The 27,141-nt window shown below is 38.9% G+C and overlaps 1 protein-coding gene across 16 annotated transcripts in view; it reads left to right on the top strand.

The window, feature by feature from the left end:
- The first annotated feature begins 10,591 nt into the window (after positions 1 to 10,591).
- C2CD5 (C2 calcium dependent domain containing 5) overlaps positions 10,592 to 27,141 on the top strand; it is a 58,771-nt gene continuing 42,221 nt past the window's right edge. For 13 of the 16 annotated variants that reach the window (XR_004239586.1, XM_032105628.1, XM_032105627.1 and 10 more), the window contains exons 1-7: positions 10,592 to 10,760; positions 14,110 to 14,196; positions 15,595 to 15,766; positions 17,767 to 17,862; positions 18,392 to 18,547; positions 20,718 to 20,916; positions 23,464 to 23,615. Coding sequence is in view for 15 of the 16 variants with exons in the window: in XM_032105628.1 (XP_031961519.1) it covers positions 10,671 to 10,760; positions 14,110 to 14,196; positions 15,595 to 15,766; positions 17,767 to 17,862; positions 18,392 to 18,547; positions 20,718 to 20,916; positions 23,464 to 23,615 (952 nt within the window). In the remaining variant the exon portion in view is untranslated. Of the gene's footprint in view, positions 10,761 to 14,109; positions 14,197 to 15,594; positions 15,767 to 17,766; positions 17,863 to 18,391; positions 18,548 to 20,717; positions 20,917 to 22,390; positions 22,516 to 23,463; positions 23,616 to 27,141 lie in introns of all 16 variants that reach the window. The other 3 variants (XM_032105626.1, XM_032105623.1, XM_032105615.1) reach the window with 1 other exon arrangement.

Below are 27,141 nucleotides of genomic sequence, written 5' to 3'. Positions count from 1 at the left end.
AGGTAAAGGCAGTTAACTCTTCTGATTTAGAATTAGGCCTTCACACAGATCACAGCTATGCTTTGCAACAAATTCTTGGAATGGTTGTCCTTTGCAAACTGATTATATAAATTTCTTCACTGGAGGGTTCAGCACCCATAGCAATTAAATCAGGAAGCTCAGTAGGTTTTCATACTACTGAAAAGTCATCTGTGACTTCCTGTGGCATCTCAAGACTGGGAATGTAAAATTATAACACAAATTTAGTGAACATGTTCAAAAATGAGGATGGATGTACTGGAATATTTTTATTCCTCCTTGCCTTTTTCAGACTGCTAAAATTAGCAAAGGACGGTCTGTCCTTATATTAATAATGGCTAGGGAGTAGAGATCTTTCTTACTCCAAGAGCCTAAACTGTAGGATACAGCTCTTACAGGATGGCAATCATATACTTGTGTACATGAAAACTCTCAGCTACTGTAGAGAGGGATTTTTTGTTACTTCTTAAAATACAGTAGCACATCTCCTTATTTTGTGTTAAATACTAGTTTATTTTTAATTTTGGTAGAATTTTCCCAGCTGCTAGGTGCTTTGGTGCTAGGAAGTACTTTTGCAGTATTCTTCTGTATAATTAAGCAATTTATTTAGCAAGTATTTCTCAACTCATGCTGTTCATAATAATCTTGGCTAAGAAAATCAAAGCAGCATCTCCCTCAGCTGCTATCAAGAAATTCCAAGGTGATGATCATAATTCTTCCATACATAAAAGAAGAGAAAGGCAGCACAGGCCTGATGAAAGAGAATTTTTGTGCTTTGAAGACAGTCTGAAGACACTGTCCTTGCATTTCAAAAGCCCCATAAATTGCTGTTAACAGGGTCAAATGAAGCACTGAACACAGCTCTGCCAGGAATGAATTAAGACAGTACTCAAAGAACAAGCACCAATGATAGGCTTCTCCTTTAGCCAGCTTTTAGTGGACAAGAGTTTTTGCTTGAGAATTAAGATGGAAAGTAGTTTGTTCAAATGGCTAATAATCAAGAAAGTGAACTGGATTAATTCCTGTTGGATAATAAGGAATTATCATCTTCTTTCCACTGTACATAATTCAGTTTTATGAATCCACAGCTATATATACATTAAGAGTCTTTGAAAGGTTTGTGGGGTTATCCTGCAGTTCTTGAACTTTTCTGCTTTCTCTGTGAATGGATATTTCCTTCCGACCTTAGGTGGGTATGCATTCAGGAATAAAGATAAGTCTAAAAAAATTATTTGCTTTGTTAGAATTATTCATCTTGTTCCATTAACCCATCAGCCATGGATAAGAGGACTCAGAATTCAGATCTTGAGCCTCTTCAGTCTCCTTTGGCTTGGCACTACACAAACCCCTCTGTATCATGTTTTGACAACAAATAGGTATCGCTGTGTAGACACAAGCTTGAATTCCACTTCTGTAAGAAGCTGGATGTGAGGCATTACATGCTGCTAAAACCAAAACTCAGCAATTTGCTTTGTTAATGAGCTTTATTTTTTATATATTTAATACTTTAACATTTAATAACTCACATCACCATGTCCATTTCAAATGGAACATACAAAGCAAAAGCATCACATGATTATTAAGAACTGCACTCACTCCATGTTTTAGAATATAAAAATTTATTGTTTTGATTATAATCCAATTTAATGTCTTTAATGCACCAGAAAATAATTTTCATATCTTGTGAAGTATCTTGAAGACTATTCTAAAGATAGTTTATGCAGTTATTACAGTTGAAATAATCTCTTTGGCAGCACAGACGGACCTGTGGAGAAGCACTTATGTGTTCTTGCTGCCTGTGCCATAGTTGTTGATGAGACATACAAGGACAATGGCTTTAATAAGCCTTAACCTTCTTCAAAATTGGAGGATCATCACCTTTGATCCTGACAGCAATTTCAATATATAAATACATGCATTCATTAATATGTCCATGTTTTGGTGTGGGAGCTGAATAAATGATCTATTTATTACATTTAGGCAGGTAAAAGGAAAATACCAACATAAAATAACATAATATAACCAGCAAATATAACTGTTTTAATAACTGTGGAAGGCTAATACATATTACTGACCCAGTTAAAGATCTCATTTGTCTCAACCCTTAAAAGGAAAAAAGGCAGAAATGCTGAAGGTGTCACTGAAGGACTATTTATTTTTTAATGCTACAAATACTGCTGCTGACAACTACATTTAATTAAATTACTTACTAGGTATTGACTAATTAACTAGGGCTTTGTACACAGAAAGGACTCTGGGAAGTTATTATTATTCCACTGCTTGTAACTCAATATCTTTGCTAGCGCATGTGTGCATGGTTTCTGGTTCAATCTCTGCGAACTGATATCCCAATTATGCCATTGCCACTCATAAAAAGCACCAAGTCACATGCAGTGTTATTTCCCTCAGAACTGTGAGAAAGAGAAATGATATCAAATTACTGGCTGAGAACATGGCATCAGATCCAGTTGTTTGATTCCCCCTGTAGTCAATTGCATTCATTCCTGTGTCACTGAATATTTATTTTATCCAGTTTCTTTCAAGTCTAGATGGAAATCAAGACCTTCAGACAGCAATAGTATAATGAAACAGAATTATAATTATTATGATTTTGATGGCTCTCTATTTTTACAAATTGCTTGATATGGACCAAACCCCAAACTGCTGAAGTCCACAGAAGATTGACATGAGTAGACTGTTGGAAAGGTGTCACATTCAGAAGAATGCAAAGTGTTGAGATCTCATTTCCAAGGGAAATACTTTCATTTGATATACATGAAACAAGTGTACATAAAAAAATCAGAAATACAATTTTAGGACTATGACATATGGTCTTTGTTTTTACCCTCTTTAATGTAAGCCTTGAGAATAATTCTTGGCTTATTTTTTACCTTAAAGGACAACCACGTTTTATTCAATTCACTAGATCTTCATGGGAATATTACTCTGAATATTATTGGAATTAGAGTTCATTGGATAAGCTTTTTTCATGCATATTATGGGATATTTAAAAGACACATAGATGTGGAATTAGGGTAATGATGTAGTGGTAGAATTGGCTGTGTTGGGGTAATGGTAATTGAGAGTCAAAATGAAGTACATATTTCAAGTTTGAATTGGTTCTGCTCAGGCTTCCAACCTTCCCTTATCACACACCTGTTATATTAGAGATTCTTATGGTAGCAGGATTTTATTCCAGTAGATGGTAACAGACATTAATATTGCTTTAATCTTGTGTTTAAACAGCCTAACTACAGTGAGCTCCTCCAGCGTAAATCAGAAGCCTCAGTAATGAAGACTTGTTCATAATAAACCCCATATCTTCATTTCAGGGAGACAGTTTCACCTTACTGATTTTATTGAGAGAGGATTTCACTGTATCTTTTAATCTAATGAGAGGGATTAGGGTTGCAATGTCAATAAACATTAGTGACTAGGATTTTGCCCTTATCAAAATCCTTGCAGTGGGCATATAGCACAGCACAAATAGAGCAGAAGGAAGTTTGGGTTTTTTTCTGGGATGCAGGGGTCCTTTACTAAGGATCCATCACTCTGGATAAAGAACCCCTATGAGCATTATTAAAAATATTTTTAGACTGGTGTCCACCAGATTTAAGCCAGATTGATTTGAAAAGTGTGGTTAGTTTTACAGTGAAGTACAAGGATTTTTCCACAAACCAAAATCTGACACTGCAGTCTCCACTGTTGATGATAGCTGAAAGATTCCTGTTTCAAAGACTGCTTATGACAGTGAAGGGAATGAGATAAATTTGTCTTCACAAACAAACTGTGAGTGTGCTGATAGGTAAAGATAGATACAGAGAGATGAAAGAAGCAATGGGAAGAACAATAAATTCCATAGGAAAAGAAAAAGGGGGGGGATACATTAGAAGGGGGTCTCTATTAGGCAATTCAGGGAGTCTGTACCTCGCAACTTCCTCAGCCAATGGGGAAAGAGAGAGGGAAATGCAGCTGGGAAATTAGAATAAAAAGGAGGCTGTATCGTCTAACAGTTTGAGAGACCCCAGGGGAATACCCCACGGCCCCTCCCTTTATGCGAATAAAGTAACAGGACTCCTCTGTCTCTTTTTTGGACATAAACCTCTGGTGTTTGTGGATTAGTTTTTCTGACAACAGTAACTGCAATAGAAACTGAGCCAGTACCTTCTGTAAACCAGAGATAAAAAGCATTTTTTCTGTGTTTCAACAAACTAAAACCCCTCCAAAAAGCTTTTCATTCATTTCTGTTTGAATCAAGTCAAGACAATATAATCCAAAAGCACTTTTCCCTGTGGATAAGAGACAGCCCACCACATCCCAGGTCCTGCTGTAACCTGAGGAAAACCTAGACCACCACCTTCTAATCTCTATCTCGAAGGCTGGTAAACCAATATAATTGAAACCTACCCTGATGCGATGGGCCAGCAGACTGAAGTTACAAGGAAAACCTTATCTCTGAAGTATCAATTTCCAAACTAACATTCAACATGCATGTCTATCACAAACTCTCGATCTTACTTAAAACTGAAAAAGAAGGGACACATGGATCATTACATTTAAGTGGCCAACTCTCCCACAAAAAACTCTCCTATTTTTCTGACACTCACTGTCCCACACGAGATGACTTCAATATCGTAATTAGCAATATTCTTGTTTTTTTAGTTGAGTTACAGCGCCATTTAATACATAACAGTACCTGCTCAAGTAAGATAATGCTGCTCTTTAAGCATATTGCAGTGGTTATCTTGCTGAAACAGGACTTCTATTGTCATGACTTACTAAAACAGCACTACTAAGAAGAAGGGAAAAAACTCAGCAAGAAATAAAGTGAAATGCAAAGTCAGATATCACTTTTTTCCTTATGATGAAAATACACCTTTTAGTATTTTCTGTGGAGTTCTGGCATGCATATTACTGAGCATGTACATACTATAGCTTTAGTTTCCAGTATATCCATTATATTTGCCTAAAACTGATGGAAATTTAATGCTATTTTGGAAGCCTCAAGTAGTTTATAAATTCTAGGGGTCTGAGTATACTTTCAGCGGAGTCCCTGCTACCTTTCAGAAGTCCCTGCTGGCCCTAGACAACTGGAATGCCATTGGCAGGAAATGTGTGAAGTAACATGCTAATTTGTGGAAAGACAGGTCTCATTCTGCCAGTATAGAAAATCCTCAGCCCCAAGGCAGGTCTAATACACCAAACAGGTTTCTTAATGCATTAAATAATATCTAATTCATCTTTCCAAGTATCTAAAAACCAGATTGGAACTGAATCTCCAAAACAGGTGTTTTCTGATTTCTAGTCCTTTGACCACTAGAATCTTCCATTGAAAAAGCTGGATCCTCAGAAATCTTTTGAGAAAGAAATATGCATTGCATTAACCCCTGTATTTCATAATCTCAGAGAGAGGGAGATGTTCACTAGGCAACATTCGTAAAATGTTAGAAAAAGCAGCAAATAAACAGAAGTTTTGCCAGAAATAAAGAACACATGACAAAGTTTACTTTTACGTTGTTTTTACTTGTTTGAAGTCCAGAATTTATTTTACATTCCCTCAATCTTGGGCTCTAAAGCAGAGTACCAGAAATGAAAAAATGCCAAACAATCTGACATGGACAACAGGGAATGTTTGGGGTTTTCTGTAGTCCCATCTGCTGGTAGTTCTTTACTGTAACATGGAAGTTAAGAATGGTTGTGTTCACAAGTAGTGTAGTGGATCAATGGCCCCATTTTTAGGGTGAAGCAGTGCTGAGGACTCACCATCCACATCACACTGATGCCCTAAAGATAGGGTGGAAATAAATCCCCATAGACTGATGTCTATAGAGCAGGTATCTGTTTATTGCTGCGGTGATGGTGAGGGGGATTTTTCCTCCTAACTCACCCACCTTTGTCAAGTGCTGTGGTATATTTATACAGTAAATTTTGCTTAATGTTGCTATGTCATTACAGCATCATCACATATCCGCTGGAACTAATTTACATAGCATGATCTCATGGTTATTAGATAATTCTTTGCACTATGCATGCATTTCCCCAGTTCCAAGGTCTTGTGGGGGTCTTCTTTGATGAAGACTTCTAAAGTCTTCTTCGCACTTGAACTTTTCAACTTTGTCTTCGGGGCACGCGCAGTTACGGTGCTCTTCAGTCCGTCTGGTCTTAACTGGCCTAAATTCTTTGTTTTGTGGCTAAGTGGTTTTGGCTTGCCAATTTCTCATTAGTACTACACTTACCTATCTCTAAAACTATACACCTGGTGTTTTGTTTTGTTTTCTTTCTCTTTTTCTCTATTCTGCATATAAGCAACTAGTTAACTATATACTAGCCATTACATTGTATAAAAAGTTATTAATATTAGATTATATGGGTATCAAAACTTATGATTCAGGTTATATAAGCATCAGGATATATAGCTATAGAAGTTATGATTCAGTCTATGTAAGTGTAGAAGGCTATGCTTCAGGTTATATTGATAAAAAGTAATGATTTAGGTTATATTGATATTAAGATTACGTAGATATATTATAACCCAAGCTACATAAGCACTTTGTTACTTTGACCTAAGTTATATAGACATCAACACACTGGTCTGGTGGGTTATTTAATCCTGGCTTAATTTGCTGCCAGGGCCCAAATGCCCTATAACACCTACAGTGTATTTGATGTACTGCTACCATACACTTTTCTGTTCATATGCTGTATAACTCCCTGATTATGTGAGCCAAAACAACATTTAAGCAGGCAAGATCAGGAGATTCCACTCCAAAAGCTCATTTCTGGTCTGAACTAAACCCTTAACATTAGTAGCATATTTTCTGCTTCTGATTTCCTTCCTGGGTCTTTGCTCTTCATACCTATCCTGCTGTTGAGATTTAGGATTTTTCCTTTTGTTTCTTACTCTCACAGAATTTTGTCCCATCTGTCGTTAAGAAGCCATAACGACCGATACTTAAGAGAGACAAAAGAAGTTGCCACAGGAAGGGTGTGGCTGGCTCTTCTCGTAGCTGGGGGGTTTCTTGTGGAGGAGCAGAGATACCTCGAGACGTGGGCTGGGCGCAGCTCCCTGCTCTCTTGCTCTCGCGGTTTCGGAGGAGAAACAGGCTGTGGTTGCTGTCAGGAGATTTCAGCACCGCTGCTTGGTTCCGTCTCCTGCTGCCTTCTGCCAGGAGTTAAGCTCTTTTTGTGGGAGCGGCCGTTGCACTGGAACCTTATTAACACCCTACCTCACTAAAAAAAGGACCCTTTCACTATCTGCTCGGGTGCCTCAGGGGAAACTTCGGGACCCCGAGCCCTTTTCCCCTCCAAAGGAGCCTCTCCCGGCTGTGTTTGGGACCCGGGCTGCAGCTGCCCAGGCCCCGCCGTTTCCTTGCCACTGCTCCGGGTTTTTTGCTACGCTGTAGCCACGTACCCCCTGCCTGCTGGGACACCCCGCGGCTCCTGCCACAGCTGCCGAGTTTCTGCTACCTCTTGTTTGCTACCCCGGGTGAGCTCGCCCGCCCTGCCATTCTGGCCGCTGCTCCGAGGTTCCTGCTGCACCTCATTTTTGCCCCCCAGCCCGCCCGCCATTACCACGAGAGGGAGACGTGACGGAACTCGCGCCACAGCGCCCCCTGCAGCTGTGGGGGAACCATCGCACCGGCCCTGCCCGGCCGGGAGCCACCAGCGCCCCTGCCGGCTGTGAGCGGAACTGCACCCGAGGGGAAAGTGCTTAGAGAGCAGAAGGAAACTTTATTGGGTTTTCTGTTCTTGTTCGTTGTGTTACCATTGTTGGGTTTTGATTTGCCTTGTTTTATATATACATACTAGTAAAGAACTGTTATTCCTTTTTCCATGTCTTTGCCTGAAAGGTGCTTAATTTCAAAGTTATAATAATTCAGAGGGAAGGGGGTCATATTTTCCATTCCAAGGGAAGCTTCTGCTTTCCTTAGCAGACACCTGTCTTTCAAACCAAGACACTTACCTTGGGAGTAGTCTCAGAATCACAGAATCATTTAGGTTGGAAAAGACCTCCAAGATCGAGTCAAACCTTTGACCCATCACCACCTTGTCAACTAGACCAGAGTACTGAGTGCCACATCCAGTCATTTATTGAACACCTCCAGGGATGGGGATTCCATCATCTCCCTGGGCAGCCTGTTCCAATGCTTGACAACCCTTTCCATGAAGAAATTCTTGATGTCAAATCTGAACCTCCCTGGGCATAGCTTGAGGCCGTTTCCTCTTGTCGTGTCCCTTGTTTCCTGGGAGCAGAGCCTGACCCCCACCTAGCTGCACCCTTGTGTCAGTGAGTTGTGGAGAGTGAGAAGACCCCCCCGAGCCTCCTCTTCTCCAGGTTAAACACCCCCAGCTCCCTCAGCTGCTCCTTATCAGACTTGTGCTCCAGACCCTTCCCAAGCTGTTTCCTTCTCTGGAAACACTCCAGCCCCTTAATGTCCTTCTTGTCCTGAGGGGCCCAAAACTGAATGCCAGGTTTACATTGAGGCCTCACCAGTGCCAGGTACAGGGGGACAATCACGGCTCTGGTCCAGCTCGCCACACTATTCCTGATCCAGGTCAGGATGTCACTGACCTCTTGCGCATGTAGGCCCAGCTGGCTCATGTTCAGCTGCTGCCAACCAGCACACCCAGGTGCCTTCCTGCTGGGCCAGCCTCATTACAGTATTCCATTTAAACAAGGATGGATGAGTTAAAAACAAGCATTTAGCCTGTTTATAATCTACTTGGATATGATGAATACTGGCAACAGTATGGATTGTTCCAAGGGTAACTTCCAAACAAGCCCAAGAGAAAATGTGCTGTGTTGGTGGGACTAACTGCAGGTAGCCCGAGGACAGCCAGCCAAAGATCTTCTATACCTTAATTCCCTACATCACACACTGCTGCATTTCATATGGTTTGTTTGGAGTATCACATTGGAGTATCTAGCCCATAACATTATTTAGCTTTTTTGTAAAACTACAAAGAAGATAAAATAATCCCAGCAGATCTACTATTTGGCTCAACACCCGGCAAGTGCTTAACCAAAACACAAGGGTTCTTCTATGTTCCTGCTCCTGACCACACCAGCAGCACAACCCATATCCCACAGGATCTCACACAACCCGGTTCCATAATCCCACCTGTAGGACCACACCTGATCCAACTCCTGGCCCTGCTCCTTTGCTTTTTGCCAAGCTCCCACAGTGCTGTTGCCTAAACAAAGAGCTTTTTCAGGCATCAGAAAGTTACAACCTGGCTGCAAGAACCGTATCAAATCCTATTTCTGATAGCTAAATTCCGTTTAATCTATCCATAATCCTTCAAATACTGTAAATGTTTGTCTTTCGATTAAGAAAACAAAGCCAAACCCACGGGGAGGGGGGTGGGGGCGTGCTGGTGTTGAATTTCAACGCTTTACAGGACACTCCCACCGAGTGTCTGGGGATGCACGTGTGCTCCATGCTCCCTTTTAACTGGTATTCATCGCAGGAACTCCTTCCTTGGGAAAGCAGAGCATCCCGAGGGTGTACTAGCTCCTTTCTCTGGAAGGCAGAGTATCCGGAGGCTACGCCAGCGGACACAAGGCGGGATGCGATCCCGGTCCATCCCACCGCAGCCGGGACAGCAACTCCCGGGCATCGATGACTCGGCGCTCAGGCTGGCCTGGGCAGCGCCCCACCACGGAACCCATCGAAGAGTCGGCGCTCGACTTTTACCAGCGGCGTCCTGAGGCCGCGGGCGCCATCTTGGAGCCTGGCAGGGGCGATACCGGGGGATAAGGCCAGGTTTAGGGTCCGGACCTGGGGAGGGACAACCCCAAATACCAGCACAGGCTGGGGGTGACCTGCTGGAGAGCAGCTCTGCGAGGAAGGATCTGGGAGTCCTGGTGGGTGACAAGTTGACCATGAGACAGCAGTGTGTCCTTGCAGCCAGGAAGACCAGTGGAATCCTGGGGTGCACGGGGAAGTGTGGCCAGCAGGTCAAGGGAAGTGATCTTCCCCTTCTACTTGGCCCCAGTGAGACCACATCTGGAGTGCTGTGTCTATTTCTGGGCTCCTCAGGGCAAGAAGAACAAGGAGCTACTGGAGAGGGTGCTGCAGAGGGTAAGAAAGATGATGAGAGGTATGGAGGATCTCTAGTGAGAAGGGACTGTGAGAGCTGGGCCTGTTTATCCTGGTGAAGACTGAAAAGGGATCTCATTAATGCATATAAATATCTCAAACGGGTGCCAAGAGGACGGTGCCAGACTCTTTCCAATGGTGCCCAGCGACAGAATAAGGAGCAATGGCCATAAAGTAAAACACAAGGAGTTTAATCTCAACAGAAGGAAGCACTTCTTTACACTGAAGGTGGCAGAGCCCTGGAACAGCTGCCCAGGGAGGGCGTCAAGTGTCCCTCTCTGGAGACATTCCAAACCCACCTGAAGACGTTTGTATGTCACCTGCTCTAGGTGACCCTGCCTTGGCAAGGCTGTCGGACAGGGTAATTTCCAGCCCTAACAATTCCTTGACCCTACGACTCCTCTCCCGCTCCCCGCCGGCCGAGGGCGGGGCGGCCGTGGGGGCCCCGCGCATGCGCATGCGCAGCCGCCGTGCCCGCCTGTCCATGGCACAGGCGCGGTCGCGCTGTCCCTGCAGCTTGCGGGAGGAGGAGGGGAGGGGAGGAAGAAGATGCCGGGGAAGCTGAAGGTCAAGATCGTGGCGGGGCGCCATTTGCCGGTGATGGACCGCGCCAGCGACCTTACCGACGCCTTCGTGGAGGTTGGTGGCAGGGGCAGCGGGATGGGCGCGCCGGGCCCGCGCGGCGGAGGCACCTGCCGGGCCCGTCCCGCACCTCCGTGCTCCCGGGAACCAGGGGCAGGGCGAGGAGACAGTGCCCTGAGCTGCACCGGGGCGGGTTTAGGTGGGACATCAGCAGGAATTTCTTCATTGAATGGGTGATCAGACATTGGAACGGGCTGCCCAGGGAGGCGGTGGAGTCGTCGTCCCTGGAGGTATTTAAGGAAAGACTGGACGCGGCGCTCAGTGCCATGGTATGGTTGTTATGGTGGTGGTCGATCATAGCTTGGAGTCGGTGATCTCTGAGGTATTTTCCAACCTAACTGATTCTGTGATTAGGCAGACGTGTTGTAAGGAGGATGGAGAAGTAATAAGATCATCTTTAAATCAGTTATATTGCTTAATATATGAGTGGTTGTACAGGCTTTACTTTTAAGGCCAATATTCATCTTTCCATTTAAAATGTTTGAAATACTAAAATATTTTCCAAGGGGACTTTTAGTCAATAAATATTTGATATTATTTGTGCGTTTTAATCACTTTATTGCACCCAGAGTATCTAACTTCAACCTTCTTTACAGTCATATACTTAACAGGCAATATATAGGGTGTTTCTCAGGCAGGGATTGTAAAACAAGCTGAAGTGCAAAATAAGTGGAATTATTTAAGGCCGAGGTTGGAGGAGGCTCTGAGCAACGTGATCCAATGGGTGACATCCCTGCCCATGCAGAGGGGTTTGAATGAGAGGGACTTTAAGGTCCCTTCCAGCACAAGCCTTTCTATGATTTCTGTTATTTCTGTTACATGATCCTTATGTTTTTCGATTCATTATTTCCAATATGGATGACTTAGAACATTTCAGAAGCATTCCATAGATTCAGGAATCATACTCTCAGAAAAATCAGAGCTATTTTAAAATAATGTGCTATGAAAATCCATGTCTTGTACCACAAATAGTGATTGAGGTTGGCACAATACTAGAATTAAGGTAGGAAGACAGAATGCCTTTCTAGAACTGTATACACTGAAAAATATGATAATATTAATATTAAAAAAATTGGGGTATATAAGTCCTGATTTCATTTGGTGCTTAAAAATTTGGTTGACATTAGACTCTAAGGGCAGTGCTTAATGGGAGAGTTACCTGTAATAAAGTGAAGATGTATTTCAGCTTTTCAGTGGAGCTGAAATAGTACAGCTATTTTTATGTATTTATATTTTATTACATGAAACTTAGCATTTCACTGTTTTGTCAGCTGTTTCACTGGTCAGGTTTTAATTTATAAAATCTTCTCTTGTAGGTTGCCTATTAATCCAGTTTAAAATTACAACAACTGTGATGCTTGCTACCAGGAGACAGGGAAAACAGAACTAGGAAATACAGTTCACTGAGTTTCATGTGGCCTGTTTTTACTCTGTGTTAGGAGAAACAGCTCTCCTCTTCTGTGGGTTACTTGTTCCTAAGCGTGCTGTCTGTGTAGCAAAGTAGATTTTTGAAATTCATATAGTAAAATACTAGCATAGCAAAAAAGGAAAATAAAAATTTTCATCAAGACCAGTTTGCTTAGCTGGGTTAACATGAGTTCCATGAGTGTCTTGGCACAGATAAGGCTAAAGAAATACACAGATGGGGGCCTTGCTTTTAGGATTGTTACTTAGGAACAGTGTGGAGTAACTACCCTTTCCATGTGTGGAGTAGGCAATACAGCAGGTGAGATTTACTTCAAAATAAATTGAGCTTGAAACTATTGTTTTATTTTTCTGTATGAGATTGCTGAAAAACTTTACAATGTGTTTTTCCTTAAAAAAAAAAATGAAAAGCACATGTTAAAGTTCTGGTTGTTTACTAGCCTTAAATTTCCTTGTTAAATATTGCAATATAAACTTAGAACTAGAAAAGAAAATGAGAAGAGACTTGAGAGCTCTTACTTGGCTCAGGTTATGCAAAATTTGGACTTCACCAGTATGAGCACAATGATCCTTGTCCCAACTCAGAATATTTTGTTACAATTTCTTCCATAAATGTGCTTTTAACTTTGCACAGTGGACAGCAGTGTGGTGTTTGGTTGTCTCTACAAGCTTCAATGAAGTAGCTGGAGTACTGGGGAAATTCAGTTATAACTGCCTGGAGCTCTAAGGGAACTGATTTACTCCTGAGATAACATGTTAAAATAGGTGGGGTAGAGCTCAGGGCTGTTGCATCCTGGCAGCTTCTGGAGTCAGAAGCTCCCTTAACTTACAGCCAGTGCTAACATCACTTTATTGTACTTAAGCAAGTGCAAAATCTCTTCAGAGCTGGGATATGCACCTGTGCAAAATAATCACTATATTATTGAAATGTATGAAGTGGTTACTTAATACTGTCTTGAGCAGAAGTGTTAAAAGAATTACTACACAGTTTTCAAATCCAGGCCTAAATTTAGTCTCCAAAATGCATTTAGACTTTTAAAAGGTAACAGCTGTCAAAATCTACACACCTCTAACTCCAGCATTTCTTTTCTATCAGTATACTCATTATTTTCTTTAAGATTATTGAATAAACTTAAAAATGTAACTTTCAGTATTTTTAAGTACCATCAGATACTTGGTATGAGGTGAAGTGCTCATTTTTTTGAGAGGCAGCAAACTTGCAGAGAACTGCAAGTGTTTGTGAATGATTTGGAATGAAAGCTGCAGTAAGATAAAGGCTTTTACATGGTGCTGTGTGGTTTCCTGATGTATGGAGCATCACAGAAATTCAGTTTCACTTTAAAAAAGCAAACAAGAAACCCCCACAAAACCCAAATGGGCTTTGACTGAAGTAGACACCTGTGGAGACCGTATGGGTGCTGCTGAAATAGGTTATAATGTGGTTGAAGGTGCAATAAGCAATAAAAGTATGGAAAATATCTAATTTTTAATAGTACTCTCTCTTTATTTCTCAAATCCAATTTGGTTTTATACTTATTTTAACAATTGTCTATGAAGCTGATTGAGAAATCCTAGAGAGAAGAGTAATAGGACATAAACTATCAATATTTTTAATATTTTTTTCTTATAGAAGGCAAGGAGAGTATGCCAAGTGACTTTGAAAAGCCAATATAAGTGATATTTTTGCCTCTCAAATGATTGAGGAGGAAAAGAAACAATTTTAGTAGTATGAGAGAGAGATGATTGGAAATGTCATTGATACATGGATACTGATGTATGTAAATTGATTTTAAAAGGCACTCTCAGTGAGAAAAAATGATTTGTTGAAATATGTATTTGAAATTATTTGCATATGTCAATTTAAGGAGTTTCAAAATTTCTTTATTATTTGTAATTGATAATTGAATGTTTGTATTTTTAGGTGAAATTTGGAAATACAACATTTAAGACAGACGTATATCCCAAATCACTTAATCCTCAGTGGAATTCTGAGTGGTTCAAATTTGAAGTAAGTATTTTTTAAGAGTTTGCCTGTAACTATGTAGACACTCTGGTTTAGCTGCCCTTAATGAAATAATTGCATTTCAGGCAGAAGATGAGTTTTGAGCACTGAAGTGTGTTTGTGTTTAAATACACAACAAAGCCTTTTCAGGAAACCCAGCTCCAGTCAGTCCTTGTTTGCTGAGGGCATCTCATTGGCTTTTAGGAGTGTTTGTGAAGACAAAAGCTTGCTAGGTTGGATTCAACTTAAATTTTCTATTAGAAAAGAGAATACTGCAGAGAAGGTGGGGGGAATGTAGCAAGGATTAGGCTTTTTCAGTACAGTTATCAGTACAAATATGTATAAATATATGAAAGTATGGGTGTTCTTGTGGGTTTTTTTTTTTAATTTTGAGCAAGGAAAGTTAATTGGTATTTGAAGTCTTACATTTGGTTGCAAAGATAATGGTCTTGTCAAAGGAGAAAATGGAAAATTCCTATGCAAAGATTACAAAATAAAGAGCTTGGACAACAATTATTGGACACTTTATCTTACCGTTTCCTTATGTAATAATGAGAGCACTCAGCATTTTCCTATAATTGCTTGTTGCTTTCCGGGATTTAATTTGTTGATATCCTTTGACATTATGCCCTGAGCAAGTGTCTACATGTTCCTCTTTTGTTACTACATTTTTTTACTACTTAAAAAATGAGGATGATGTTTAGAATAAATTAATTATTAAAACACTTGAATGTGTAGTTCTGGTTCATTTACCGTGTTCTAAGGCAGTATCACAATTCTTCAAATACATGAGTCATCTCATTGCTGTTAGCAAACTTAATTCTTGGTTTGTGACATTCAACATAAAAAGTTGTGAAATGTCTGTCTTAGTCATAAAAGAAAATAGTTGAATTATCTGTAGATGGATTATTGCTTTTGTTTAGGAAATTGCATATGTAGAATTACTGAATTTTTACTGCAGACTGTGTAAAATATCTTCTTTTAAGCCATTGACCAGTGATGAGAACACCATAATCTTAACTTCAGAGTGTAATAGTCCTCTGAGATATTTTATCTTAAATTTTCTTTTTTTTCTTTTTTTTTTATTTATCAGTATGTGTTGTGGAGATGGGTGGGCAATCTAGGAAGTGTGACTTAAAACACTGTAGAATTTAAAAATGCCTAATCACTGTAATCTTGCTTTTCTATTCTTCTTCCAGTGATAGCTCTTTTTCCAGGATCTCATCAGTCTCTGAAGGATAAAATCAAAATAAGTGAACGTGTTGTTTGGCTTCAGGAAACTGAAATTACAGATTTATCTGTCAGGTTGCTGTTCGTAACTCCTCTCTTCTGTGTTTGTTTTTCATCAGTGTTTCCCTGCACATTTTTAAATACTCAGATTCCATGTTAATATTTGTTTTCCAGGTAGATGATGAAGACCTCCAAGATGAGCCTCTCCAGATCACAGTTCTTGATCACGATACATACAGTGCCAATGATGCCATTGGCAAAGTGTACATAGATATTGATCCTCTGCTCTATAGTGAAGCAGCCACAGTTATTTCAGGGTGGTTTCCAATTTATGATACCATTCATGGTAAGATTTTCTAATTTAAAACAGTCTTGTTTGAAATGTAATCTGCTTCTTATAATCTTGTAAACTGTCTTCAGAAATTTGTAATAGTTTTATCTTTGGAGTTGGAAAACTACTTTCCTGGCTTTTTTTTTTCCCCTCCCCTATTCGTTTCTGGCATGAGAAGATTTCTGGCATAGGAGTTCAGACCAGTGCTTGGCAGAATGCCTTCCATAGGACTTGTGACAAGTGGGAAAAATCTTCACTAGTTGCTGCAAAATTCAGATTAAAAAAAAAAAAGACTCAGACATATTCATCCAATTACCACGTGTTTGCTAAATGAGTGTAACTTTGCTGGAGTTATTTGGGGTGTGCCTTCCTGAGACTTGGGATAAACTTAATTGAGATGAAGGGACAGAATGTGAGATATCTTCAACAGGATGAAATTCCTTTTCCATGCAGCAAGTGCTCTCAGTGTTAGGTGAATTTCATCAGAATGTCTTGAAGGTATGAGAAAATGAAGTTAATGATATTTTTGCTTTTGATTTTAATGAAATAGCTTTTGTCTCAGAGAGCCAATGTCAGTTTAGAGCAATTAACTTGCCGATTGAATACCTTAGTGCAGAACATCTCTGTGGTTGCCATTATCTCCCTCGTTCATTATTCGGGGTGAATTAAATGACCTAATAATATTAAAAGCTAATTATAAATTATTGTTGGGCAATAATGGTGTTTGCCAGATGCTCGTCATAACTGATGCAAAGTATTTTTTGCATCTAAACCAGTTATAGCGAACAGAAATATCGAGAAATATTGCATGTATTTTTTTAATTACCTTTTTATCCTATGCACATTTTCCTGTCACACATTTTCTTCTGGAGCTAAATTATGCAAACACTTGTTTCAGGATGTGTACAGCTGGTAGGTTAGAGAGAGTTAGATTTCTCTATATTTTTTCAGATATGTTGGTATTTCACAGCTTTTTTCTATTTAAGTAAAATTGGAATTCTTATATTTTCATGCTCATAGCTCTAGATTCCAATTATCTTGACTCTTGGCAAACATTAATTGATGCTTCCTTAAAAAATAATAAATACAGTGTTCGTAAGTTTGTATTAAAATTTTTTTCTTTCAGCTCAACATGATTATTTGTGAAAATACATAACCCTGCGGCATTTCCTGTTATAGTAACTGAAGGCTTCTTTCTGTTGGCATTTTGGAAGGGAGATGCAGCTGATTTTATTGCAGTAATATCTGAGTTGAACAACAAATCCAGTGCTGCTCTTTGGGTATCATGTACTGATGTGGTAAAGGCTTCTGAAGATGCTAGAAATCAGACTCATCAAGAAGTTTAGTCCTCAATATGTCAGAACCTATAATATGTGAAATGATTTTGTTACTGGGTGGGGAAAAAGTAGAAAAAACTCAGAACAGGAAAATAGAGAAGTCGAAAGGGAATGGTTGTGTGTTAGAAAATATTCTATTTCTAGTAAGGTTTAGTCATAGTTGAAAATTAAGCTTTGTCTAAAAGGTCTGTAATTCCTTATTTTTTATATATTTCTCATCACAGTTAGTATTTTGCAAGCACTTCCTGTTCCACTTTGTGGTTCTAGAAAGAACCATAAATCTTTCTCCTTGGGTTGAACTTCAGAGAGGAGCTTTACTGCAATTTTGAAATTGTTTCAGGGATGAAATTCAGCAGAGAAAGCACCCTGCAGCAGAGGCCACTGCAGCATCAAGAGGCTGATGGCTTCTCTTTTCCCAGTCCCATCTTTCTTACAAAGTCTTGTTTGGTGCAAATAGGCATTTGAGGAGTGTTGCTTTTATTGCTTCAGCCTCAAAGCCTTGGCAGAACTAAAAACTTCTTCTGAGTCAGTGTTTCTGCAGCAGACCTGACAAGCAAGGATATGGCTTCCTGCTCCTCTGGGATTAATTACTAATAATAGGAAATAATTTGTAGGTCTAGTTTTGTATTGAACAGTTATATTGTTATAACTTCTGGTATTTAATTTTTTTATCAATAGGTATACGTGGGGAGATCAATGTGGTGGTGAAAGTAGATCTCTTCAATGATTTAAACAGATTTAGGCAGTCATCCTGTGGAGTCAAGTTTTTTTGCAGTAAGTAGAGGAAAAAAGTTTATTTGAACAAAAACCTTTTTTCCTCCTTTCCTTTCTTTGCCTCTTCTGTTGGCCTCCCTTCTCTTACCACCTCATTGCATAAACCGAGTGGAGATAACATTGGAGCAAAATGCAAAGAATTGTTTAGTTTGCTTTTCTTTTTTAACACATTTTTACTGTTCGTATCTCAAAACAATGTAAATAACTGATGGGATTTTTTAATCTCCATAAGTTGCATTTCAGTGTCTGTGCATACACATGCGGTGTTATTTTGGGTCCATATCCTTTTAAAGAGGCACAAAGTGAAAAGGTTTCATAATGGTACATACTGTAACTGGTGCACTGAACAGTTATCTTATCAGGGTTCGGTGATCTCACAAGCAAAACTGCCTGGGTATGTCCACATTGTCAAAGAAAATTGTCTGGAAAACTTTCTGGAATCATTTTTATGTCTAATTTTATGTTTTTCTTGCTATTCTTGGCTCATAGACCTATGTCTTACGTCTTTTATGTATATATTTTTTAACAGCTACATCTATTCCTAAGTGTTACAGAGCAGTAATAATTCATGGATTTGTGGAAGAGCTTGTAGTTAATGAGGACCCAGAGTACCAGTGGATAGACAGAATCCGTACTCCCAGGGCATCGAATGAGGCTCGGCAACGACTCATTTCACTCATGTCAGGTATTAAACATGTGGGCTGTAATGGTTATTGCTACTTCTAAAAATGTTCAGGATTTGAATAAGTGCCTTGCTTAAGATTGTATATGAGTTTTGTTGTTAATTATGTTGATTTTTTTCAGTTCACAGTGTCTTCTGTTTCTGAGGATTATGTTTTTCTAATTGATGGACAGGGTGACTGATTTTTTTTTTTTTTTTTCTCTTCCTGACGAGGCCATGCTGCTGCCTAATTTTTTGGTTGCTTTTAGCAAGGTCAAACCTGTGAAACTTTTCTGAAGATGTTCTTAACCCATATGAGGAGTATCACTAGAATTTTGACTCAAACAATTAAAGTAATGAACTTCACCCTCTTTGAACTGTTTTGAAGTGTGTGAGCAATTACACACTATCTCAGATACAGTGTATATCAATACTTACGTTACTCATCCTATCTCTTTGTGGTCAGGCTTGGTTCATTGTTTCTCAAGCATCTCCTGTGAGGAAAGGCTGAGAGATTTGGGATTATTCAGCCTGGAGAAGAGAAGGCTTTGGAGTGACCTAATTGTGGCCTTCCAGTACCTGAAAGGAGCTAGAAGAAAGATGAAGAGGGCCTATTTGCGAGGGCCTGGAGTGACAGGACAAGGGGAATGGCTTCAAACTGACAGTGGGTTTAGATTAGGTATTGGGAAGAAATTCTTCCCTGTGAGGATGGTGAGGCCCTGACACAGGTTGCCCAGGGAAGTTGTGGCTGCCTCATCCCTGGAAGAGTTCAAGGCCAGGTTGGATGGGGCTCAGAGCAACCTGGTCTAGTGAAAGGTGTCCTCGAGATCCTCAGTAAGTAGTGCAACATAAAAGATTATGGAGATGTTAGTACCTTCATTGGGAGGGCCAGCACGCTGTGGGGGAAAAAGATAACTAAACTGTTGTGATAACTAACATGAAGACACTTTTTTTAATATAGTTCCCATATTAGTTTACAGAATTCACATTTGCATATTTCTTGCTGTGCATAAGTAGTGCAGGGAGATAAAGTATTCTGCTAGATTTTATTCATGGCAATAGATAAGAGGATAAAAACCCAAAAGAACTCACAGCATTACTGTTTCATCTCATGTAATAAAATGTGTGATACTGTTATTGGTGGTCACACATAAAGAATCTTGCATAAATCTATAACTTCTGACAGTGAGCCAGGCTGTTTCACAGATCTCTGTCATATTATGTATTATGTTAAAAAGAAACTTTCATACTCTATCTCAACTCTAGAACTTTTTCAAGACAAGTACGGACTGTAACTTCAGTTAAGAAGTTTACAGTAGTAACCTGTGCTGGTAATTTTAAAATCAAACTTCCAGAAAGCAGTAGAAACCAGAGCCAGGAGTTGGACTTAGGTGATCCTTGTGGGTCCCTTCCAACTCAGGAGATTTTCTGTGACCATTTCATTCCACTTGATTTCTCAGCAGCAGTGACATTAGGACTATTAGGCCATCCTTTGTGACAGTGAGGATTTTTCAGTTTGTTATAAGAGGATTTTAGAAATCTTTCATTTTCATAAGAAGAGAGATGATATTTTCCACCTTAGTTATTACCAAGGCAATCCAACTACATAGATCAATTAATGTTTTTATGATATCCTCCTAAATAAGCATCAATGGCAGACCAGTTTCTTATAGTCACAGTCTTTCAGCCCTTGTGTGCAGCTAATACAGTGGTAATCTTTGGTTTGCAGTAGAGGGGCAAAAAGTATGAATTAAGTTGAAATATGCTTAAATAAATTGGTAAATGAAGAAATGTAGATTTCAAAGATGTTGCATTGTCTTGAACTATATGAAGTATTCAGAGAGAGACAGAGGTTGTGTTCTCGAACTCATGTAAGTTTCTGAATAAGTAGAAAAAAGGAAAAAAAGCCTACTGAAAATAAAGACTAGTGGAAAAAAACCCTGTGAAATAACATGTTGTTTTGGCAATCAGAATGGATTTGGAGAAAAAAGCAAAAAGCTGTGTAAGTCATTAGTATCACACAATGTTATAGGAGGCTGAAGTTGTGACCGGCTCCTTGGCCTAGCTACGTAGGATTGGATTTATTACTTGTTCTACTGACTTGGTTGGCACTCCAAAAGCAGAGGTCAAAGACCACAAAAGAGAATATAAGTAGTTCGCTGCAATTATGAGTTCTTTACCTTTTGTTTTGTAGGTGAATTGCAAAGGAAGATTGGCTTGAAGGTGCTTGAAATGAGAGGAAATGCTGTTGTTGGTTATTTGCAGTGTTTTGATTTGGAGGGAGAGTCTGGACTTGTAGTGAGAGCCATAGGAACAGCCTGCACTTTGGATAAAATAAGTAACACATCAGCATTTTTACCTGCATGTAACTCCCCATCCAAAGAAATGAAGGAGTAAGTATGAATTAGTAGCTTGTAGGGAAACAAGTTTCACCTCTTCTTTTCATACTCATTCAGTTTTTCATAACCGGTGTGATTTCTTTTTTTCCCAGAACTTGTTTTTCTTTTGTAGTTTTATTTGTCTGCAACCCAGTTTTATATTCTGCAATTCTGAAATGTTTTAGGTTGGATGATTAGTTATTTCAGTAGAAGCTGGAGTGGTAATTCTTACTTAAGATGACTTTCTTTGAATTTATGTAGTGATAGTACTACATATCTTGGCTTGTAATCCACCAGTTTAACTGTAATTAGTTCTGCTTTGGCGCTGTGTTTGTGTGATGAACATTTTTGTGAAGGCCTCTCAGAAATACACCTTTAGTCCAAGTTTAAATGTTTATGAGCATATAAGAGAAGATAAATTTTGAATTCTGATGGTTCTGTCAGTGATTTAGACAATGACCCCAAAGAGGTCTCATCTTTTATTGTGTGTTTTGCTTTTTACTGTTGTAAAACAAGTTAGGACTGTGGCAAAGCAGGTAGACAGTGAGCTTGCAGAGCAATCTTTATGATGAGAAGTATAATTTTGTGATTTTTGTCATATGTACTGCAGCACCAAACAGTTTGAATGCAGTATTTTGATATTAATAGAAATTACTAGAAATACACTTGCAGTCTTCTTCAAACTGTTGCTACTTTTTTGCTTGGATATTTTAGTTATCATCTGTTTGGTAGAGCAATCCAGGAAGGAAAAAACTGCACCAGGAAGTGTATTGCATATCCTGTATTTCTGGCTGTATTAATTGAAGTAGCCATTTTCATTAACTTGAACTGTTGTGTCACTACAATAGAGATGAGGCATTTTTGTTGTGCAAGCATCAGTTGCTCTGCAAAATATTGCAAAATATGGACTGACTTTTAAAAATTACTGGTTTCTATTTCACAGCATAGCTTGTGGTGACTTGTCTTGATTTTAAAAAATTGCCTTTAAAAGGACTTCAGGATACAGTGCAGCATAGAACAACAGCATGGTGTTTAAAAACAAAAAAAGATAGACCTGGTAATTATCAACTTAAAAAGTGTCCATAAATAAACCAGTGGCTTTCACTCTGCAGCAATATGTGGAAATTCCACCTCCCAAATTATCCATGTTCAGCTTGGTGATGGATGTTGTCTCAGTTCAAAAAATGGGAATGTTTCTCTAAGGCAGCAAAGTCAACTAATTTGATTCTTCTTATTCTTGGCTTTACTAACTTTATGGCTAGTTGCCAAAGAATCAATGATGCAGTCACAAGCAAGTGCTTAAGCTGTTCCTTTCCCTCCTTTTATTTCATCTGGACTCTTGCATGCTAGGAATTGAAATTCTTAGAGTCTGCTTAGAGTAAGAGATCTCCTCTAGCTAAACTTCCCTGAAATCATTGATAACATAACTTTGCAACCTGTTTGTGTGTATTGTTTTCTTTTCTTCCACCTTGGCTGCAAACTCTCTCAGGTCTCCGCTGGTTCATCCGCCAAGCCATGGATGCCGCTCGACTCACAACAGCCCAATTCACACTGCTACTGGCTCACGACTTACTCAGAACTTCTCTGTGTCTGTTCCCACTCTCATCTACACTGGTACGAGACTGCTCACACTCCAGAGCTGGGGAGAGGCAGCCCACAGGCACAGTGGTCCCAAAGGGCAGGCAGGCAGGCAGTGTAGGCAGGTACCACCCATCTTTCCTCCCTCATTTTCTCGTGGACACACCTTCTGTTATCAGGGAAGAAGCACCCAAGGTGCAGCTGCTCAAACAAAGGCAGAATAGTTTCTTGGAGATGCCTCAGGGTCTCTTCCACAAAGCCACACTCTTCACTTCAACATGCTCTTGCTTCCTGTGAAATTAAGTAAAAAAATAAGGTGATGTATCTGGGAAACATTGATTTGAGCTCATAATGATTTTCAAGCATAATTCAGATACAGTAGGTTTTAAAATGGTTCTAGGGAGGGTCTGTGCCATTTGTGGAAGAGATGGTTTTAGAGAGCAGGTAAGTCAGCTGTGCATAAGTAAACTGTTTGTCAATAGAGTTGTTCCCATAAAGATTCTCCTCTTTGCTCTGTTTTTAGCTGTGGCATGCTGCTGATGCTATAGGATAAGGAAACATATATTTTTTTTACCTTAAAATGCATATGTGTATATACATAAGTGTATAAATATGTATAAACACAACTATAACTTGAAATAATTTTTTCTTTATTAAACTAACTCAGAGCATTGTGTATTTGACCAGATTTTTAAGCCATAAACTTTTCAATTTTTTTCTTTTGCCTTTTTTTTTTTTTTTTTTTTGTCACATCTCATGCCTTTCATTTGGCATAATTGTTTCATTGTAGATGATTAGCATCTCTCTGTAGGATGCTGAGAGGGTAAAACAGCATTTCTTTGCCTCTGGCCTCATTCCCAGTCTCGCATCTAAGGAATAACTGCTGGCCCTGCCCCAATCACATCCTGGTGTTTGGATCATGCTGCTGTCAGCCAGGTCCCTTGGCACAGGATTACTGAATATGTTTCCACCTTCTTCTGGCAGGATTCCTTTCAATGAAGATCCCAATCCCAATACTCATTCATCAGGACCCTCCACCCCTCTGAAAAACCAAACCTATTCCTTTTCACCTTCCAAGTCCTACAGTCGACAGTCCTCTTCTTCTGACACAGATTTGAGTTTGACACCCAAAACTGGTAAGGCGCTTCCACCCACTTTTTGTTTAAGTTGTGTTTCTCTTTATATTTTCATTCAACCCCTTTTTGCTTTTTGGCATTTAAGTTATCAAAATGATGTGAAAATTGAAGACCTCACATAGCACACCTCAAGCCTCAAGAGAATTTCTGTAGGGTCAAAATTTCAATCCTGTCTGTATTTCCACTGTCCTGGATAACCTGAAAATGACTTTTGTGCCACAACTGTATTCGAATCAAAATAAAACATCTTAGAGCATTAAGGGAGTCCTAAGTAATTGCCTTTTTCTTATTTCCTCCATTTCATATCACAGATCATAGGAATGTATTTCTTACCACAATATGTTAAGGATGGTGTTACTAAAACTATGTAGCCTTCAAGCCTACTGTGTTGTGCTCTAAGTTTACTGCATACATTTATCTTAATATTGCAAATGCAATAATAGAAATGTAGCAGCCACTGTCATTTTATTCTCTTGGTATATGGAAATAGCTTTACATACACAGTATACACTTTCAAAGTAACTTAAATTACATTAGAGGTAATCCAGCCATCTTCAGAAAGCATTTTTCTTTCTCTATTGCTTTATCATAATTTTTTCAACTTGTTGTTTCCTCCTTCCTTATTTTTTAGTCTGTTGTTAGAATCATGTCAGTAATAATGTCAGCACAACTTAAAGAATTATTGTCTGTTTATTCTTCGTTATGTGACCAATGCCCTGAATTTTGCTACCATAGGGCAAAGAATTTTGCAGAATTGTTTACGGAAGTGTGGTTAGTTTTATAATGATGTTTTAAATTGTGGTATTTGAAGCTCAGAATATTCTGGTGTCCATCTAGTTAGACAATTTTAAAGCATATTAAAGTAGTTGATTCAGCTTTACTTGATAGCACCCCTTTCAAAAATTTTTCCTAGCAGATAAATTGAATATTGCATTCAAATGGAGTTGTATTAAATATTTCATGCAGTTTATTCCCTAAATATGTTTAAAATATTCCCAATTAGAAAGCTGTCTTTCTCAGTCCTGTCTTCTCTGTCTCATTTTTAAAACAAACAAGCAAAAGAAAGCACACTTTATTTTTTTGTCTTTTTTAAAGGATGGCTGTCCTGTGGGTAACCTATGGTGGTCACTCATTTAAAGGACCTACAGATATAACTGGATGCTTATTACTTAGGAGCACCCCAAATTCATGTGCTTGGTTTACTGAATATTTGAAAACCTGTTTCTTTTGATTAGATTTTTCATGGTAAAGATCATGTCATGTAAAGGATTTAAATGTAACGTAGGTGGTCATCTTTATAGATGTGGTGTGAATTTAGGCATGTGGCAACTCACTGTGAATGTGTTCAGGTTTTAAAGCAGCAGCCTTATATATTTCCTGGCAATGTTATGTAGATGGATAAACCCTGTTGTCTTTAGTCAGTTCATTCAGAACTGAAACAGATTGTGCATTTGGTGCCTCTTATTTGTAGGGATTTTTCAAGTATGTAAAGATACTTTTTTAGCTATCTTTCTAGTATTAAAGCAAACTGTGGGCATAGTTTTGCTTATTAGCACTGTCTTTTTGGCAGCTTTTAACTCTGCTACTGAAACTTGTCCAAAGAGGATTTGCTGGTTACATTTAAAACTTCTGTATCTTGTTATGACAAACTCGATTTTGAATCTTAATAGATTAAAAGGACAGTATGTAATGAGTAATTTGTTTTACTTTTTACCCAAAATTTGATGATGTGCAGAAGACACTTCCATAACATGCTAAATTCGGTGTGTTGTTCTTAGCAATTACTGTATATGTTTAGACCTCTGTTTTCATTTCCCAAGGCTATTACCAAGTTGAAATATTTCAGTGTGTAAGTTGGTGATCTTAGTGGTTAAACAAAGTTAAAGAAATGCAGACTTCTCATGTGACACATCAACCATTATCAAATTTGAGATGCCAGTTTCTCAGATTGGCTGATGTGAAAAACAAAGTATTTTCTGCTATTTCTGCAGTATATTCTTCTTTATTTCTCAGTCAGGTGGTTAGTGTGCTGACATGTCTGAGATGGAGACTAACCTGGAGAAACAGTGCAGATACTACAATTTCACAGTATGAGTAACAAAACACTGGAGGTTTAAACATGGATCTGCTTAAGCATCTAGTTTTCAATAGCTGCAAATCTGGAAAATATTACCTTGATGTCTTCTGTGAAAGACAGTTGTGCTTGTGTTATCCATTCTGGTTTATAAATACATTTGGTGAGAAAGCTTGTTTGTGTTTGAAGTTAGACTTCTGGGAGCAGGGATATATTTTATGCCACTGCAAATGAAAAGAATCAGGCTGACAAAAAGCATGATGTATTTTAATCAGATAATACATTTTGATATGCCATAGCATATGTTTGGAGGAAATGGAGAAGGTGGGAACTCCTTTTCTTGGTGTGGGAACTTAGAATTCTACAAGATTTATCACACTAGAAAATCATAAAACAAATCCATTACCTCTTTGGAAAATAACTTTTTCTATTGAGATAATGAAAGTAATCAGATTAAGTGTGTGCAAAGACTCTGTTATTTGGGTTTTACTCCATACTATTTGCTATCAGATTTTGTTTGACATTTAAAATAATGTTAAATTACCATGTCTCTAAAAAATTAATTTCAAAATAAAGTTAATCAGGTCATGATTTTTAAAAGCATGCTTCTCATGCACATTGTGGAGCTGTATTGTCATTCCATTTCTTTGTATGTCGAGAAATAATTTGCAGTAAGTGTTGATTCGTTTAGAGAAAACAAAAATGCTTCATTTTGATTTCTTTTGTCTGTTTCTTTAGTCATCTTCTGAATCTACATCTTTGTCTCTATTACTTTCCTCCACAGCACCTTCCCCACAGGGACCTAGGATTTTCCTGTTTCCCAGCTCCCCTACACTTTCTTGTGATTCCCCACATCTTAAAAAGTCCTGTCTCCTCCTCTCGGGGTCTAGCATTAAACCTCTACACTCTAGCCATGTCAGCCCAGTTGTTCTGAGGAAAAGCGTTTCTTTAACTGAAGAGCTGCTTCTGGCTGCTTCTGGTAGGATCTATCTATTATGGCCTTTTAAACAAACTTGTAAGGAAATTATGTTATTTGATTAACACACAGATGCTTCTATAACCCTGGGTTTGCTCAGTTAGCCTCCGAAAACTGCTGGCTACATGACTATTCATTCCATCTCTCACCTCTGCCCCAGAAGCTTGAAACACCTTCAGAACTTCTTAGAGGATTTGAAACAATTTCATTTATGCTACAGAATTTCTTCTTTACCCTTGCAAAATATCTTTTGATAATTGGTAATTGGACTGAAATAATTTACTCGATTTGTAATCCCACACATTCTCTTCACTTTGTTGTTCCTGCATTTTGCATGGAGCAAATGCTCATTGCACTTTTTCATGAATTCACTCATAATTTGTTGAAATAATGGTTATCAGATGGCTACCAACTCTGCTTTTTAATTTAACCTTTTAAACAAAGCCCATGTTTTTTATTTTTACTGCTCACTTTTT

Source organism: Corvus moneduloides, chromosome 4, assembly GCF_009650955.1.
Source record: "Corvus moneduloides isolate bCorMon1 chromosome 4, bCorMon1.pri, whole genome shotgun sequence".
In the NCBI taxonomy this organism is placed as follows: domain Eukaryota; kingdom Metazoa; phylum Chordata; class Aves; order Passeriformes; family Corvidae; genus Corvus; species Corvus moneduloides.
The sequence above is the reverse complement of the archived record's forward strand: the minus strand, read 5'-3'. Positions and strand labels throughout refer to the sequence as shown.